Genomic DNA, 20,090 nt, shown 5'->3' with positions numbered 1-20,090 from the left:
ATCCAACTGTGCCCACACAGCACAGGACTGGGCTCTAACAATTTATTTTCAATATATGCAGTTGACTTATATGATCAAAAATATATTTGTCTCTTTTACAGAGACATAAGCTTCAGAAGTATAATACCCTATTCTTATAGGTGTTCAGTGATGTTTCCAAAAATACAAGGAAGAAAACTAGGCAGAGCCACATTAAACTGAAGACCATAAGGAACAAATTAAATAAAAGTTTAAAAGAATTGTTTTTTTAGAAAAAACGCAGTCATCCATTAAGTAAGTTTCTTAATTACTTATAACGTTATCACAATTCTGATTTATAAATGTCTACATAAGTGAATAAATGTATATATTTACCAAAAATAATGGTCCCATAGTTGATCTCTAAGAAAAATGTCTTCAGTATACCTCTTTCCCCCACCCCCTGTACAGCAAGCAGGAGGCCCTGAAGTAGAAGAGGATGTATTCATTCAGAATTAAAGTGGCTTTAATTCAGTTTAGTTTAATTCACTTCCAAAGTAAATTAAGATAAACCAAATTAAATCCACTTTAAGTATGAATTACAGTATCTACACAGAGACTTAATGCAGTTTAATTACTCCACTTCAAATTCACACCTTTAGTAAATTCAGATTAATTTTACTGGATGTCCCTGTGTAGGCAAGTCCTAAAACACAAGGATCAGAGACTAGAGAGTTTAGAGGAGTGATAATTTGATATGGAACCTTCCACTTCAAGGCAGCTGTGTTCTCAGTCGCCTATGGTCAAATCATTAACATTTGACAGTCATTTGGTGAGAATTAGCTGATTTCCTAATGGACAAATGTTCTCATCACAGACCCTTATTGGCCATTCTAGAAGAGTTCAAGGACTGAATGAATGCAAAGATTAAAGATTGCCACTGAAGAACATTATTGGGAAAATAGGTCCAATGCTATGACTGATGAATGTCCTCACCTCTTATTTATTTCAGCGTTCAGTACTTTGCGGGATTGGGCCCAGACATTAGTAATAATGAAATGAAATTATTTTTGCTGTAGCTCTTCTGGGGGATATAGAGAAAACTGTTTTCCAGGGAGGTCAGTATGGCACTATTCATCTGACTACATTCACTTACAAAAGTAACAGAATTATCATCAAAATGTTATGTATTTTAAATATTAGCCATGTCTCAGCAATAGCAGCCAAAGTGATGGTAGAATCTACTGAAATACTGGACAACCATCTTCTCATCAGGTGAAAGAAATTCTGTGTGGAGGAATTTTTCCTCTTCAATCTTCCTCTTTATTGCCTCAGAGCCATTACCCTGAATCTTCCTCTTTTACTGATTACTCATGTCGCTAAGAGGCCTTCAGGTCAAATCTGAGGTGCTAAGTTTTATAACAAGATCAATTTTCACAACATTTTTACTGCAATTCTAAAAGATACACTAAATCTGCAGCCCTTGTAAAATATAACAGCTCAGATTATTTTAGAAATGAATATACTTGAGAACCATATGAAACTAGTTATCTGGCAGTGGGTTTATAACATTTCCCGGAATGACACAAATACTTTAACACAAGCAACAAAGATTGATAGAACTACGGAAGTTAAAGCTTAAAAAGACCCACCACATCATCCAATCCTTCTCCCTGCAAATGCAGAATTGTTCTCTCCTGAACATTTTTCTAGTGGTTTGCAGTCTAGTTTTAAAAGCCCCAAGTGATGGGACTTCTACCATTCTCTTTCAAAGTTATCATTATATTTATCCTAAATTCTCAGTCTGAATTTCATCCCATTGCTCCTGTCTAAAATATGCAATACTAGTGCTACTCTATACAATTGAGTAAAATTAGATAGTACCAGCAAAAGTAGGTAGCTTTCTAAAGTGTTGGTAACTTGGGATACATGCAAAATATTAGGAGCTGAGCTCATTAATCATTTAGCAAGATTCTCACCCTTCACAGGGCCTCTGTCAACTACCATTGAATGGTTCCGTTTGAAAAACAGATTTTTTTTGTATCCACCTGCAGCTATGCTCAGTTTAACAGTGTGCTGAATCACAGGCCTACGTTTCAATTAAAAAGGCAGGTGGGGCTTGAAATTAAAATAATCTGTTTCAAACCATCAAGCCTAATCACAGGGGAATGGCAGGGCAGCTTAACCATTTAAGATTAAAGAACAGCAAGAACTCTTAACTCCCTCCGTACCTGAGCATATGGGACATGCATAATCGAGATTATCTAACCTAGTTTAATCAAGCAGTTGTTCTTTCTCTCTATTTGTAAAGGACTAAGCACTTTCAGTATCCTCAGAAAATGACAACATGCATCAATATCATTGGTACAAGGATGATACACAGAAAATATAAATAACTGCCAAAAAGCTGAAAAGGAGAGCCAATAATGTTGTCTTGATGAACCCTTTTATTCCTTTAAAAACATTTTGTCTCCAACACTTTACATTTCTACATTTTTTCCATACAGAGACAGACAGACACTATAGCCCTGAACCTGCAAGCATACCCCCGTGCCCATATAATACCTCATTAACTTCAGTGGGGTTCCAGCAGGCATAAGGGTCTTCCCAAATGGATTAGCTGGCAGGATCAGAGCATACATATGACATAGATAAGACAGACAGGTGTGCGTACATCTATGTCAATATATATGGATGTATTCTGAAATCTTGACCCACGTAAGCATTGTTATGTATGTGTGTGTTTGGGGGAGAGGTGGTGTGTGGGGGTGAAAATTCAGACAATATTAGATTTTTCAGCTTGTTTTGTACGCCAGAAAATTTTTTAGCATACTGTAAGCACAGAGAATGGGATTTCTGCACCCATAGTAGTAACATACTATACCCATCTTTCTAAGTGCAAGGCTATCTTTTAAATGCAACTGAAACCCACAGCTGCAAATGAATTACATACACTCAGGGAGAAAAGTGACTACAGAAAAAATGCTATACTTATCAGGCCTTTTATTGGACCAAATATTCTTTCCTCTCTTGTGATTAGCCTGAGTGATCATTACGTTCATTTTTAGAGGCAATTGGCTAAAAGGCCTGTCAGCACTTTCTTTCATCAAACAATGAAGTAAATGTGCATTCTGTAACACCTTTGCCTTCAATATATACTGGTAATTGGTTAAAATGGGGTTTGTTCCATAAGAAGCTTTTCCAAAGTTGCTAGATGACAACAAATCATGAACAAAATTCAGTGCCAAACATATATGATCCATAAATGATAAAGACATTCTGTAAAAGGAAACAACCTTCTATGTTTAAAACCTCCACTTCTTACATAGTCCATACGTAACAACAGTCCATAAATGCTCTAATTCAATAGGTTTCCTGAACTATAATTTATGTTGTATTAGTGTAGTGTTAATCTGCAGTAAATATTATTCATAAGTAAACATAACACACAGAGCAGTAAGACCCCATTAACTATATGTGTAAGGAAGAACTGTGTGTGCTTATATAATCAGCAATATGGTTGTATTATATACTAGAATCTCCCTTAAACTGCAATTTAATGAACTGCAAACCTGCCCCTGAACATGGACATTTGGTTTGCAGTTCACTGAAGCACACACCAGTAAGATTCTGTTGATGTGGTGGTATCAGGATTGGGGTGGGTGATGTCAAGCTTTAATGATGGGCCTAGTCGCTTCCCTGGCTCTCTATAATGACCTGGGGTTGCCTAACTGTCTGATGATGCTGGTACTCACTAATCTGTGAGCATCCATAGTCTGCAAGCATCAGCAATCTACACTGGGGTTCCTTCATTATTGCAGATTAATGAGGTTCTACTGTGTGTGTCTGTGTCCTTTTTGGTCTCATTAACCTGGATAACCCTTAAATTCTTATAGTCCAAAATTATGTTAACATTTTTTAGTGCCTCTGCATGATCTAGAACCAGATGAAAAATTTCAAAATGTTGTAAGAAACACTATTTGTGTGATTTTTTCATCCCTACTGAAATCACGTACAAATGGAACTTTCCAAAGAAAGCCTGTTCACAATAGCCTTACAATTTTATTTCTTGAATAAAGTTCAGATAAAGTTTGAAATGAACATCCTCATTTCTGGACCATCCAAGCTTTTGCAAGTAACCCTATCATAAAAAGCAGAAAACTGGCTTGAGACAAAGCCGTGATAGTGTTTTGCCAATTAGTGCCAAAAAATAGCTTTGTATACAGACTATTTACTATCTGGCAAATTGCTAAGTGATCAGTTGTTTGACAACTAATGGATATTGGAAAACTATTTTTGTTCATAACACTCTTATTAGCTAGCTGGATTGTGTTTGGTCAACAAATGGTATATTATGTTATATAGATGTATAGTATGTGTGTTTTTATAGAGGACTAAGTGAAGGCCAAATATTCTATTCAGAGCTGCCCTTCATATAGATCTATATACAAGAATATGAATATTTATTAGGCTGTTGCTGTATTAGCATTATTAGCCCTATAAGGCTGTATCAGCATTTTCTTTTAAATTATGTCTGGCAGGGGAAAAAATGAAATCCTTGAGCTAGAAATTTTGCATCTAATGTCTCAGTCAGGAAGGGTATTCATTTTGAAAAATATGGATGGAAATAGTTAGGATTTCACTTTTAAAAATATTTTTGAGTTCTTGTGGCAGGGATGTAGACATACGACTATTATATAATTTTGTGACTGAAGTACAAATAATCATTAGTCTCAAACGAAGAAGTTCACTGAACAAGGTCTATTTTAAAAAGGATGTTAAGGCTATGACAAATTCATGAAGGTGAAGATTCAGGTATCTGTACTCAAATTAATTGACACCTTATTCCATGAGCAGTCCCATGGACTTGTATTGTTAGTATATGGGCTTGCTTGTTAGCCTAGGACAGAATTTTGGGTTTGACTTTTGATACTCTATTATCCTTATTATGTGTGAACAAAGATCACAGACACAGTGTATTACATTTGCCCACAAGCAGGTGGGGTGAAATGAGACAAGGAATAGAGCTAAAGTGTTACTGGGTATGGTGGGAGTATACCCAGTAACACTTTAGCTGGAAGGCTGCCTGACTCCTCTCTCAAACCCAGGTCAAGCAACCAGTTAGGAGGGGCAAGGGGAGATGGAGAGGAAGGTATATGGAACACGAAAAGCCAAAGAAAACTCTGGCCTTGGCCAGAACACAACATCACTCTTTACCCCTCCCCACAAAAGAGGTGGTACCAAGACCTCAGACTGATGACCCTCCAAAACAAAATATGACCATAAGTTGTAAGTAACCAGGGACATGCATTGTAGGTATACTTGGGCGCACTAAGAAGGAGGGGGGTATAGAGAATGGGATCACTGGGAAAAGGCTCTGTGGTGTCAGAGCTATGGCTTGCTTGAAACTAACCCCAATAAACATTGCATTGCCTGTACTTTGGACTTCTGGTCTTCTGCTTTCTGTCTGCATGAGAAGAACCACAGGAGGGGCAAAGGGAAAGCTCCTAACAGGCATTATTCTGTGTGATAAGGAATTTGGAATCTCAACCCAAACCAGGACATTACACAGTTCAGCATGAAACCTCTAATACTGCAGGTACTTAGACATTGATGGCTCACTGCTGAGCTGTACATTTCCTTTTTTTCTTAATTCTATTTTTATGTGTTTGTTTGTTTGAAGTAAATCTATCTGTTACATCTGTTAGCCAAATTCTTCTTTCGGTGACACTGGTGTGAATATAACTAACAAAAGAATTTAGCTTGATCTCTTTACCTCCATGAAACTATCATTCATAATGTTCTTCTAAAGTCCAACATATACTCTTCCTGATAATATAATCATCACACTATTTATTGCTATTACAGTAAAAATACAATTTGATTTTTTAAGTCACAGCAGATATTAGTCGAACATAGCTTAGCTCTGTAAGTGCTTTGGCATAATAGCTAATCAATCATATTTAATCAATATGGTAGTCAGTCATGCAGATTCCCTTGTCTAAAATTTCAGTTTATTCAGGTAATCTTTGGTCTCAGTAAATTTTTCATCATTTTTAACAGCCAGAATGGACACAGAAACAAATGGACTATGAAAATGATAGTCTACAATTTGTAAAATTAATTCAGATTTGTATATCATTGTGTTCAATCTTTTTCATTCTTTTAAATATATTTGACTTGAAAAATATTTCTCCTCAACTGACCCCACTTCCCATCAAAATCCATAGGGAATGTTGCAATTTACTTCAAAAGTAGGCAAGATCAGGCATCAATATCTCCATTTAATGCATCAGTTAAGGCACTGAGTTGGATACAAATATTTAATGAAGTAAAGGTCTTTACACTCAGTTTCTATCCACACTCTAGGTTGTGGCAAATACAATGATTTCAAAACCATAAAGGCTTTAGTTTAAATATTAAGCAAAAGCCTCCACAAGCAAAGTTTGGGAATCATAGTCACATAAGAATATTAGCTGTTCTTTTCAAATAAAGTTAAAAGGTGACAATGTGTCTCCTATTGTTAGGCTATTCATTGCTTGTGCTGCTAGTGAATAAACAGTAGTATATTTGTTCCAGTTTGTTTGAAAACTATTGAAATACATAATTAACCATTAAAGCCTAGAGTAAACAGTTGAATGTGACATTTGCTTTCTTTCATTTTAAATAGCTTGAAATGTGCATCACAGTGGAAGAACAGCATGACATTAAAAGCACAATCTATCTCATTCTCTGTGGTTCTTTTTAGGGACTTTCTGAAAAGCATTGTTTTGCACTCATTCCAAAAGATAAACAAGCTATATCTTTTGTAGTTATCAAGAGATATATTTACTTAGTTCTAAAGATAAAAGGAAAGAAAAAATATTGACACCTAGGACATGTCTGCACCAGATGAAGTTCAACTAGGAGATCATGCTAAAGAATAAATTGCTTTCAACCATTTGTTGGGTGTGCGGAAAGAGCCTTACACGAGACATATTTATTATTTGGACAAGAGAACATTTTACAGGGGAGTCTGATGTGCTACCATCTAATCTTTAATTAGAGTGGAAACTTGGTAGAGTAAATTAATTTTGTGCTTTCATTTCAGCTGAAATGGTGCATTAAGGACATGATCCAACATACACTGAAGTTAGTGGAAAGATTTCCACTGGCTTCAATGGGCACTGGATCTGCTCCGACATATTGCGGACTCCTCCCTGTTTAGTCCAAGAGTGGAAATTCGAATCAAACTTGGATATATTAAGATAAATTTAAGCCGTGGATTTATTTAGCTTTGAAACTGAAATTGGCCAATGCTGCTGGCTTTGGGGGGGGGGGAAGGGGGGGGAGGAAGGAGTAATGAAGCAGGTCTAATCTCATTCTAGATTTCAGTCAGAAATTGATCATAGCTCTTCACAAAACGAAAGGAAGAACAACCAGCATCTGCTGAGAGAAGGACAACTAAGACCACAGCTCCTACATGGCTTCTGAGTCAGGGGAGGTAAAAGGCAGCTCCACAGCCAAATGCCTTTCACAATGTGACCTGAAGCCAACTATGAGTAGCCTCCAAAAGTCTCACCTTAGTTTTTAAATATTGTAAGATTATTAATTTTACCACTATATTTCAGGCAAATGATAAAAACTGAAGTTTCAACCAAGCAATCTTAACTGTCTTAATGAAAAAATGACAGGAATACAATCCTCTCTCACAGGCTTCATCAGTAAAGGTGATGCTGAACAACTGAAGTACTCTAAGAGCTCATTTTATTTTGCCATCTCCTACAGGGTCACACTAAGAGAAATGTTGTAAGAGGTTGGGACAGAGTGCTGGACAACAGCAGCTGATCTGGCACTCTGATCACGGCAACTTAAATGAATTGCCCCATGCATACCTGAATATGGGAACTATGACAAACTGATAGATTGAAGATGGAAGACCTCTGTCAGGATAATGCTGTGTTCTATGGCAAAGTACCATAGCTAGATGACCTCTTGACACAATGATAGCAATCTGTCCTCACCTCTAGCCCCCTCCCCCCTTGGCTGTTCAGGTAGAAGACTGCCACCATATTGTCTGATGTGGCCAGGATTGTCTGACTGCAAATGTCCAGAAGAAAGGCCACACATACCTTGTGTACAACCCTGAGTTCTAGAACATTGGTTTTCAAAGCCATCTGAATTATAGACCCTAAGACTTGCTCTATGAGATTGCTTATATTGGCCACCCACCTGAAGGTGGAGGCCTCTGTGATTATGGTCCTTGAGGATGAATTGGAACTGTGTGGGTCTTTTTTTGCACACATTGCTTTGGTCCTTCCACCAGTCCAGTGACTGGAAGACTTCCAGAAGGAGACGCACCATCTTATCCAGGTGGTGTTTGCCTGGGGAGTAGACCAACGACAGACAGACCTGAAGCTGCTGGAAGTGGAGCCTTGCCTGTGGGCTGAAGAACTTGCAAGCTGCCATAAGACCCAGTGTCACGAGTCAGAATTGTGCTTGCATCTGAGGGCATGGCTATCTGTCATATCCAACAATGACATCATGGCATCTCCTGTATTCTTGTGGCTGTATAGTCTGATCTGCGAGGAGAAAGGTCATGAACAGATGTCACACAGGCTACACTGTCACTTCACCATTTGCCCATTGTAACAGGACTTTCTTATTTAATGATGCATGAATGCCTGCCTGTGAAGATTTTTAAATGCAAAGACCATTGCTCAGATGCAATTTCACACTCCCAGTTGCTGCAGTTGAAGACCAGTGGCAAAAAAGGTTGCAAAAATTGGCAACTTCATTAGCTGCAGTGGATAGCCTTTGATGTCTGCTGTGCCTTGCCAAGCCGTACGCATTTCACAATATGTTGTTGCAGTGCCTTTCCTGCCCTTCAACCTAGAGGTCTCTATCACCCTGTTGGCCAAAGTACACTTAGTATGCTGGGGAAAGACATTTCCCCTCATGGTTACCTTCTAACTGGTTAGCCCACCAGTCAAAGCGGTGTCCTGAGGTGTGGCTGCTGACACAAATAAGCAGCTACTTGGAGCCAGAAGTGAGAGCTGGATGGAAAGGGAGGACCAGTGAAAGTACTACTCAAAGAGTGCAATTGTTCTGACTTGGTACTACCTCTCTTTGTAGACCCCATATGCTGCCCTTTATATCCTCAACCGGAATGCACAAGAAGAAGATGGGCACATGCACTGCCCTATTAGATACTGCAGACTAGAAAATTCTCCAATATGTGCACTGGATGTTCTCTCACCAACTGTGGAATATGTATATTTACTATCACACAAAGAACTGATCCTCATTTCTCACTTGTAATCAGAATCATAGTCTTCCACCTTGACTGAAGGGGCTGTGGCTTATCTGGACTCTAAAAATGCATGAGATACTGGTAAACTGTTTTGTCACTGAATATCTTTTACCACATTTCCATCCTCTGATTTCAGAGATTTTCTAATTTCTAAATTGTATATAAACTATTTTCTCATTGATTCACCTACTGATAATTCTATATCATGACTACTGGATGGGGACGGAATGTTCATATTACATTTTTAATTACTGGAGTTTAAAAAAGTCAGACATTATATTTAATAATACTTTCCCTCTATTTGAATGTTTGTTGTTATGGTGATAGCTTCAGGAGGTAACATTAACAAGGATCATTTGAAAGACCTTATGTTTACGACATAATTATTTTCAATACCTTATTAAATATGTTTTATTGCCTCAGTTTTCCTGATGATTGTTTGAATTTGCATTTGTCCTTCTTGTACCCATGACACTCTTAATTTTGAATACAAATAGAGAAAACAATAAACTATAACACGAAATAACAGTAATCCAAAGCATAAAAAGTATACACAAAATTTGCTATTTTTTTCCACAAAGGCACAGTCTTCTATTTTTTAAGAACTAACCTACAATAAGTATTCTCTTTTATATGCTTTTTTGAATAAATATATTGCTCTTTTCTTAGGCACCTACCTTTCTTGTGTTATTTCAAAAGCCCTCTTTGAAAGTTTAGGATTTTTTAGAATTATAAAAACTAGACCAGATATGTTTTCAACTGGATTTCTTTTTTATATTTCTGGAAATCAGCACACATATTTAGAGTGCTTTATGCATGCTATAACAATCACCACACATTTTAAAAACACCTTTTGTCAAGAATTCCTAAGTGTTTTATATACGTAACATCCTATAAGGGGGTAGAAGCAGCTTAACTAGACAAGTGAATGCATGTTTCTCATAGCACAAATTAAATGCTTAGACAACACTGAATATCAGTCTTCACAACACGAGGCCAGTCTTTTAGAAAATAGTGATGAAATAACTTTGTGTGCTTTTCCCCATCTCCATTTATTTATATTAAACTTTTGCAAAGACATACGCACATGAAAATATAAAGGTAATTGGGATAACTCAGCCTATTCCTACCCATAGCTGATACTTGTAAAATTAAAAGATACCATCAAATGATTCCAGTCACTTAAATCACAGTTTTTCATGCATAGTGTATAACTACCAGTGAAGGGTATGTGGTACAGAGTAGGCATTTATTGGACCTACCCAGTGTCCTCAAATATAGAGGTACCTGCAAGTTGCCAAAGCAGTTTGGCTCATATCAATTATCAAAACATATAGTTACTTACATATTCTTCATAGGCCTCATGTGCTGGAGGAGGGGGTGGTCTGTAGCCTGGAACTGCTGGAGTTCCCCTTGTTCGAGGGGTCGGAACGCCCCTAGCTATAGGAGGAACTGGGAGTGCTCCACGTGTCACTGGTGTCCCTCTAGGTGTTTGGGCACCTCGCCCAGGTGGGGGAGGAGGAATCGCACCCCCACGTCCTCTAAGAGAAACAAAGATATGTACTTGAGGTGAGGACATAATTGTTATCCAATTTTAAAGGCTCTTATTCTCTTATCACAGTTTAACATACCTCAAGTTTTTAGCAACACCTGAGAGTTACACTACTAAGAGCTTTTAGGATACATTTGAAAATGGCGCAAATAGGAATATGTCAGTAGGTTTCATGAAAAGGTAATAGGTTGCACAGACCTAACAACTTTTGAACCTGATTCCCTTCTTGCATACTCTGGTGCAAATCAGAAGTAATTTCATTCCATAGTGCTACGCATCCGAAGAAGGGAGGTTTTTATTCACAAAAGCTTATGCTCAAATAAATCTGTCAGTCTTTAAGGTGCCACCAGACTCCTTGTTGTTTTTATTCCATAGTAGAGTTGCAGTGATGTAAAAATAGCGTGAGGGAAGAATGAGGCCTTTCACTTGCAGATCTCAAAGCACTTTACGGTGGTGGGCCATAATTATGATGCTCATTTTACTGCTGGGAAACTTGGCAAACAGGTTTAACCCACATTGGGTATGTCTACATTTCAATTTCATTTCAGTTAGAGGGACTCAAGTCAGTCGACCCTGGGTTAGAGAACCCGGGGCTTGAGCATCTGCACTGGTTGCCAACCCTAGGGTTACCAATTTTCTAACCTGGGCCCAAACCCAGGGCTCCAGCGTCAACACTGCAGCATGCATACCTGAGTCCAACCAACCATATCCCCGACTTCCTAGTGTCCTCCTGAAATGTGGCTGCTTTAGCCCTGTGCTTGTGGTTGAGTGTGGGAAACCTCGACTCTCCACCAAACTTGCCTTCTCAGTCTTCTCTTCTTCAGATTAAACAAACCCAATTTTCAAACTTCTCTCACAGGTCACTTCTCTCACAGGTCATGACCTTCAGTCCTTTTTGTTGCTCTCCTCTGGACTTTCTTTCAGTTTGTCCACGTTTCCTGAAATGTGGCACCCAGAACTGGACACAATAATTAAGTTGAGGCCTTGTCAGCATGGAGTAGAGTGAAAGATTTATGTCTCGGGTCTTGCTGATAACACTCCTAATGCATCCCAGAATGTGTTTGTAGGGTGACCAGATGTCCCGATTTTGGGGTCTTTTTCTTATATAGGCTCCTATGACCCCCCACCCCCTGTCTCGATTTTTCATGCTTGCTGTCTGGTCACCCTCTGTGTTTGCTTTTTTTGCAATGGTGTTACAATGTTGACTCATATTTAGCTGGTGATCCAGCATGACCCCCAGATCTCTTTCCGCAGTACTCCTTTCTAGGCAGTCATTTCCCATTTTGTATGTGTGTTACTGATTGCTCCATCCTAAGTGGAGCACTTTGCATTTGTCCTTATTGAATTTCATCCTTTTTACTTCAGACCATTTCTCTAGAAAGCTATTAGGTTGGTTTGACACAATTTGTTCTTGATCTTCTTATACGGTTAATTAATGCATTCAACAATGAAATGCTCTTTGCAAATGCTAAGTATCATTATTATAATAGTTAGGACTACACTTGAAAAATAATGGGGGGAGGTGCTCAGCACCTCTAAAAATTAGGCCATTACTATTTAGGTGTCTACAGGCCTGACCCAGCTCCAATGACGTAATGGATTTACGTGTCTAACTCTAGACATATACATTTGAAAATTTTGTCTTTAATCCCTGTGTAACTGTAGATGAAGAATGTGTGATCCTAAAAGTCTACATCTCATGTGAGCCTGTTTTTCTACAAGTTGCTGCTGCTGATACTATAGACTCTGAATAGGAGTGACCTTTATGCAATGATTTTACATTTTCTAGTCTACTGTGTTTTGCCAAATGACTTGAAGTCCAACTATTTCATTTGCAACATTTTTAGAGTTATTCATTGAAAAAACTACCTTACAAAATACAAGAGACATTTGTAGGATGTAAATTAGTTAAAGGAAGTCATGGGGCATATCACTGAAGTCAATAGAACGATACTAATTCTTAGCAGTTGAGGATCTGGCCCCACATTTCAAATTTGCCATTTGTGTATTTTAGATTCTATTGCTGAAGGGATATTGCCCAAAATGTTATAATGTTTTTCATGTTTTTATTTTAATTCATTGTTTTCAATATTTTCTTCATAGTTTGAAGCCATAGCCATCTATGATGAATGGACTGGAATTCTGGCCAAGGAGGAATAGAGGAATAGAGAAGAACAATTACTGAACACCGTTGAAATGAGATCTTAATGGAAAAGCTGTGGGAGTATCACCTGAGATGGCTGGGCCATGTGAGATGATGAGACATGGGATATGTTGGTCAGAGTACAAAATCTAGTAATCATGGATGACAACTATGAGGAAGACCAGAAAAAAGGTGGTTTGAGACACTGAAGGAGGATATGAACAAGTTCACTGTCAGAAGACAGGATGCTGGGCTAAATGGACCATTGCCATTCTTATCTTCTTATGGCTGTGTGCTTGGAAGACAAAGAACACGCGTTGCCAACACCGACAAACAGGACATGGTGCGGGCAAAAAAGAAGTTTAAAAATGTTCTTACCCTTTCTGCTAGAGTCCTTTTTGATTTATCAGACATTGATTTCCCCCCCTCCATATTTTATAAAGTAAAAGCCAATATGGGTCTGCTCTATTTACTTCCTTGTTTGTGAATCAACAGAATCAATTATGGTAACACTGCCCTGAGAAATGGGGTTTGGTAGTTAACTTTTGGTTTCCTTTGTGTGACATTGCAGTAACAGTGTAAAAAGTCTTGCATAGACAGTAACTATTGTATTTCCGAAAATTTATTGACAGGCTGGTCAGCTTTTAAGCTATATTTAAAGCCTGGAAAAATACCCCTCACCAGATTGCAGTAGTGGGGAAAGGAGAATTTTGCAAGTTAAACCATTTAACAATATCCTTTAAAATAACTGAAAATTCATGTCCTTTTCACTGCCTCTTAGTCAAATCAAAGGAATACTATGACAAGCAAGATTGTAATATGCTGATTCCACATTTTCGGCAGGGGCAAAAATCTGCAGAAAAAATGATGGTGTTGTTTCCATATAACGCAGGACAGAGAAGGGATATTGGAACAGTCCAGGAAGAGGTCTGCTCTAATGTTACAGTATCCCAACAACAATAATATGAGCTGGAGGAGGCAGACCTTAACAAATACAACACTTTGAGAAAAAAATCAATATTATTTAGTATTTTATCACGTGTAAGATTGTGCTAAATGCCTCACAATATAGATAATTAAATGTGATCCCTCCCCTTAATGAACTGAAGGGAGAGTAACAAACAGTATGGGGATCTTTGGAGAACAAAGGACATAGACAACGTGAATCAAATTAATGGGTTAATGAAGATTAGTCCACAACCTGGTGGATGACGGAGGTTGAAGTTTCTTTGCTTGCTTGCTTGTTTTTTAATTAAAAACAGACCTATACTAAGCTCCATCCAGAAATGAATTTATGTTGGCACAGGGTCAATCTGGGTTAAATTATTGCCTTAGATGGCTAATTTCTGGTGGGCTTAACAGTGGAAGTGGGTCTTAAGGAGCAATACAAGTTAAAGCATATAGTGAGCAAAGTCAGTGTGATACATAGATTCAGTAAAAATATGAAAATATCATAGAGAATCAGGTAATACTTAGAAGGATTGTGCAAGCCAGTGTTTAGGACACAAATTCTAACTACTCCAATTAGAACTGATACTATATTCACCTCTACCCTGACATAACGCGACCTGATATAACACGAATTCGGATATAAAGCAGTGCTCCGGGGAATGGGGGGTAGTGCTGTGCACTCCGGTGGATCAAAGCAAGTTCCATATAACACGGTTTCACCTATAACGCAGTAAGATTTTTTGGCTCCCGAGGACAGCGTTATACCGAGGTAGAGGTGTACAACAAATAACATGTTATTTGTTTTTATGGAATTAACAATGCCTATAGCACAGAATGCATTCATTTAGTCCATTAGTGAATTTGCAGTGATAATGACTCCGACCTTCCAATCCAGATAAACAGCTCACACTGCAGAGTGGCGGTGTGTGTGCGTGTGTGTGTGTGTGTGTGCGCGCATGCGCAAAGAGAGTCTTTCAGTTTCCTCAATCTGGAACAGGCTGCATACTCTAGTAAGGTTACACCTGTTGTCAAGTACCCCAAGATGATTATCTGTTAGTTGGGACTCAATAGGACTTAATTTAGCTCCAGCCATGCTGCCTGTAATGGTGAAACTGACTTTGTCATTGGAGAAATCCCTTACCTCGGATGATTCTTCCACAGTCAGATACACTGGCACAGCAAGTCTCTGGCAGCATTATGGCCCTACCTTCTGTGAATTGTGGGTCATAGACCACTGTACCAATGTTGAGGAGAAATATATTTTGGCTTACTGACCATGTTAATAATCAGATTATAAAGATCATACGTGTTTCAACAGGCTATGCTTTCAAAGTATGGCTCCATAAGAAAACAAAGTACCTTGATGGAGCTGCAGGTGTTACCCGGATTCCTCTTCCACGAATGCCCCGTCCACGTGCTGAATCTTCAGAACCATTCAAGTATGACAATTCTCTCAACTGCTCCTGACGGATTTCATCATTGTAGTCCTGAAAGATAGAAGACAGAACTGTCTGAGGTTTTGGTGTCTAGATTTGGCTTTCCTGTCAAACCATCCTAAACCCAAACTCTGTGTGGTCACATACATCTTTGCACATGCAAATCACTTTTGTTGCAGTTTTCTTGCACTACCACGTGTGCTGAAATGATAGAAATTCTATGAGCAGCAACTACTTGTCCCTGCTTTGCGTATATACATGGGGACTGTGCATGTAGCTTCTAATACTTGGGAGCATGGATGTAAATGTGTTCACAAAGTTACTTACACATTACTTATCACGGTTTATAAATCTGTCTGTTGAGAGCTACTTCATATGAAGGACAAAGTGTAAAAGGGTATTCACATACAATGGTGCTGATCTCAAATAGTGCAATGGCATAAAAATCTAGTAATATACATAATTTCTGGGGTATTTATTAATTGTTTATTTTTAAAAATCCCTGTCTTCTACTATCTATTCCAAAATACAGATGCCATTTTGACATTATTCCCTGGCAAATTAAATTGGATCAACCTGACTGGATAATTTAATCGTGCCTACCAGTGGATGTGGGAGTCTTAAATTGAACCTCCACGTCCATACATCTTTACTTAATTTTTCTCCTGAGTAAAAACAGACTTTATGTTACTCCATATATCTTCTTAGCAGGAGAACTAAATTGAGCTCTCTTTAGAGCTCAGAAATGGCACTGCTAAGTAATAAACAGGTATCTCATGATACAAGGAAGACCCACTTAGCTGAGATCTTAGGGAACCAACTCCACAGCTTTTTCTGGATCAGTAAGCAGATCAAATGAATTTCAGTTTTTACTGATACAATATTATATAACATGTCCATCATAGACATTTTATATTTAGTCCACGGTTTTTATTTTCTCAAGCAGAATTCCTTTTTTCTCTAATCCCCTTGCTTTTGTAGCTAACTCTTGTGCCTGCTGCTAAGGGTATAAAACTCTAATGCAGTTGCTGGCTTTCTGACAATACAGTGTGCAACAGCTAATTAGTATTTCAAACCAGAAAAGATTATTGAATTTCAGCCCTCCAGTTTTTCCATCCTTGAGGAAGCAACTGATCTGACGAACAACAGCATTGACTGGTATATGAGGATCAGAAAACATTGCCTGGAGTATACCACAAGTGGCACTTCTTTTTAGCAGAGTTTAAAAAAAAATCCGAGTAGTGATTTGTGTTCATAATTAGTACTCCCTTCACTGACTGAGCTCCACAAGCCAGCTGATAGACACATGGAACCAGGACTCTGCTCCTACCCTGCCCTTCCCCACATTAGCCTTGCCAAGGAAGGAGTAAGCCATCCTGTAGCCCCCCCTCTATTCCTGAGAGTTTGGATCCAAGATCTAGGTAGTCTGCATAGGGACATAAGGGGGATTCTTACTTCCTTGAATGAGATTGTACCCCAGAACACAATCTAACACTAAAGTTCCAGTGAGTGGCGCTATAATAAAACATATTAGTGGAATTCTAACTTTAAAGGAAAACACCCTTTTGCTCTTATTATTAAAATCAAACCCAAATAATGGTTGACAAGTCACACCAAGCCCCAAATCTTATTGCACAGTGTTCCTTCATTATGTAGTATTGCACCAAAGCATCCTGCTAGATCAACCTGCTGTGTAAAAATGGTAGGAAAACTACACATAGCATCCAACAGGTAACATTTACAGATATAACCAGACATCTTCCACTGCCCATTGAGTAATGTTATGCTAACCACTTGTGATGATGACAATTTATTTCAACATTAAGACATCAACCTAGAGAATTTGGTTTGCTCCTGAATTCCCAGAGAAATGCTGAGGGGTCTCAAACACAAACATAAATTAACCTTCTCCAAAATGAAAGGCAAGTTGGGATGGAAGGGATGCAAAAGACAGTGTGGAAGGGAGGCTGACACATTCTGGGATACCGCTTACAAGTATCCCTCCCTAGAGACATAGCTGTGCAGAAAGAAGCTCCTCAACTCAACTGGTATCAAAACCTGTAGCTAATGTATTTGGAAAGATATCCTGAAAGAGACTGATTTTAAAAGTTATAAATTCTACAGAAATCATTTATCATATGTGCCCTTTACAAAGCCTAATAAAAATGTAATCTTCTAAACCTGAAGTCTGAAATTTTAGACTGTGATGCTTACTTCAACTCCCTCATTAAATAGGAATTTAGCACTGAATTAATCTTTCATAAGTACTACATGAGTCTAGCTAGCAATAGAGTATCTGCTGAATATTTAATTGTAGCTGAGTTCAGTGCCTAGCATTTGAAGAAAAATTATGCTGCTGGTAATTCAGATACACCTAATCCCAAGTGACTATACATGAGTGAACACAAGATGTTGCACATAAAACATACCTGTTCTGAACAAAGAATAATGAGGTATTTACATACTTTATATAGCATTTTAGAAAACCCTCACCCCCACATTAAAATAGACTCCTGAGTGGTAGGTGTTTTGTCCAGTACTAGTCTTTTTTTCACTAATTATGAAACCTCATCTCTGATTCTCTAATTTAATCTATATCTTTTCCTGATAGATCCATGTTGTTTATATCCTTAAAATATTACTGATGTCCAGTCAGTCTGTGTCGCTAAGAATAATAATAAGAGTACCATCTGCTTTATGCTAGAAATTATGGACATTTGTTTAAACACTAGACATCTGAATACTTAGGCTTCTACACAGGTACCTTGATTTTCAAAGGTGCTGAAAATCCCAGTCCATTCAAAAGAACTCAGTATTTCTGTAAATCGGGCCACAAATGTCTATGTATGGATTATTAGGCAAAATATATGGATTTTTGATCACTGACTTTAGCAATCACTCACTCATGAAGTGTATGAACACAGTTGTCTAAAACTATCAAAATAATTTATTTGATAATCACATCACAGCTAAGGATGTGTGAACCCATTTAAATTAAATAAGAACCAACCAAAGCGTGTACCTGAAACTCAACCCAAACCTCTTTGCAGATTTTTTAGATCTTGAAACATGCACACTGAGAGATTCCCTGAACCTCTCTTTTATTCATTCTGCACCTAATAAGATACACTCACATTCACTACACAGCTAAGTTAGCTATGCATGCATGTGCAGTCCAGCCTCCCTTTCACTATAAATATTGGTAAAGCTAGACTAGCACTCAGAGCTCTTGATTCTGCAAACACCTATCTACTAGTACCTAGCAGCCAAGTCACTTGACCTCTCTTAGCCTTAGACTATATTTTAAAAAGAGAAATAATGCCTCGTACAGAGCTATTTCATCTTTAGATCTCAAAGAGCTTTACAAAAGTAAGCATCAGTAGCCTCATTTTACAGCTGACCTAAGTATGGCAGTTTTAAACAATCTGAAAGAGAAGTATCACAATCTAGTGTATTAGGTATAAGGGGAGCAAAATCACAAAGTCAGACTTAAATGTGAAGAGGCTGTCACTTCTCCACAAACACCTGCAGAGCCAGGAATAGAAATCTGGGCTTACATCTCCAAAAACACAGACCCCTATTGCACAAACCAATACAAAAACCCCTCTCAGCTACAAAATATTCATTTGCAGCTTTATACAGCCAATAGAGAGCAACATGTTTACATACACATTTAGTGCTCAATTCTGTGTTATTCTATTCTTGTGCTCAGCAGAGAAATTGGAGAAAAAGGGAAAGATGGATTTGCACTTCCTATATTCCTAGGTTATGACTGGGGCCTGCCTGCTTCCAGAATAACAGCTTCAGGATATCCACTGGATATTCCATTCAACTGTCTGAGTGTCTTAACCATTCATTAGCTGAGGGAAGAGGGAACCGGCCCGCCCTTGCCAATAGGTACAGCCTACATGTATGGCCTACTACATCTTCTAAATGGCCACAACAGCAAAGCAGGGAGTCACAAAGGCACCACATATAGTCATTAGCAGCACATCTGATCACTGCACATCTGAAGTGATTGAGCTTTACGTAAAGATGGTGTGGAAGGTAAAACCAGGGGGCTGTCACAAGATAGGCATTGGCTATGTTTGAAACTTGTTCTTGACATCAATTAGGCCACCCAGTGGAGATTTTGTGGTTACTCAGTGCAGAGGTTCTCAATCAGGGGTACATGTACACAGAAGTCTTCCAGAGGGTACATCAATTCATCTAGATATTTGTCTAGTTTTACAACAGGCTGCATAAAAACCTCTAGCGAAGTCAGTACAAACGGAAATTTCATAGAGACAATGACTTGTTTATGCTGCTCTATATACTATAAACTGAAATGTAAGTACAATATTTATAATCCAATTGACTTATTTTATAATCATATGGTAAAAATGAGAAAGTAAGCAGTATTTCAGTAATAGAATGCTGTGACACTTTTGTAATTTTTTGGGTCTGATTTTGTATGCAAGTAGTTTTTAAGTGAGAAGAAACTCGGGGCACGCAAGACAAATTAGACTCCTGAAAGGGGTACAGTCATCTGGAAAGGTTGAGAACCACTGGGGGAGTTGTCCAAACAGGGTGTCTTGAGCAAAGATTGTGGCTCAGTGGATTAAACACATCTTTAAACAGAGATAGATGTGGCATGTCTTGCTTTAGGGAGAAAATTCTGCAGATAATAACTTACAAATTAGCTGACAGGAGCACTGTATCTAATTCCTATATAAAAGAAAGAAAATTAAATAAATATTAGACTCACTTAGCTCTAAT

The 20,090-nt window shown here is 38.2% G+C and overlaps 1 protein-coding gene across 8 annotated transcripts in view; it reads right to left on the bottom strand.

Moving 5' to 3' along the window:
* KHDRBS2 (KH RNA binding domain containing, signal transduction associated 2) overlaps nt 1-20,090 on the bottom strand; it is a 650,326-nt gene that overhangs the window by 218,488 nt on the left and 411,748 nt on the right. For all 8 annotated transcript variants that reach the window (XR_008444592.1, XR_008444587.1, XR_008444588.1 and 5 more), the window contains 2 exons: nt 15,256-15,383; nt 10,596-10,791 (listed from right to left, as the gene is read on the bottom strand). Coding sequence is in view for 1 of the 8 variants with exons in the window: in XM_054024593.1 (XP_053880568.1) it covers nt 10,596-10,791; nt 15,256-15,383 (324 nt within the window). In the remaining 7 variants the exon portion in view is untranslated. The remainder of the gene's footprint in view (nt 1-10,595; nt 10,792-15,255; nt 15,384-20,090) is intronic.

This window comes from Malaclemys terrapin, chromosome 3, assembly GCF_027887155.1.
Source record: "Malaclemys terrapin pileata isolate rMalTer1 chromosome 3, rMalTer1.hap1, whole genome shotgun sequence".
Taxonomy (NCBI): Eukaryota; Metazoa; Chordata; order Testudines; family Emydidae; genus Malaclemys; species Malaclemys terrapin.
This window is presented reverse-complemented; position numbering and strand designations above follow the sequence as displayed.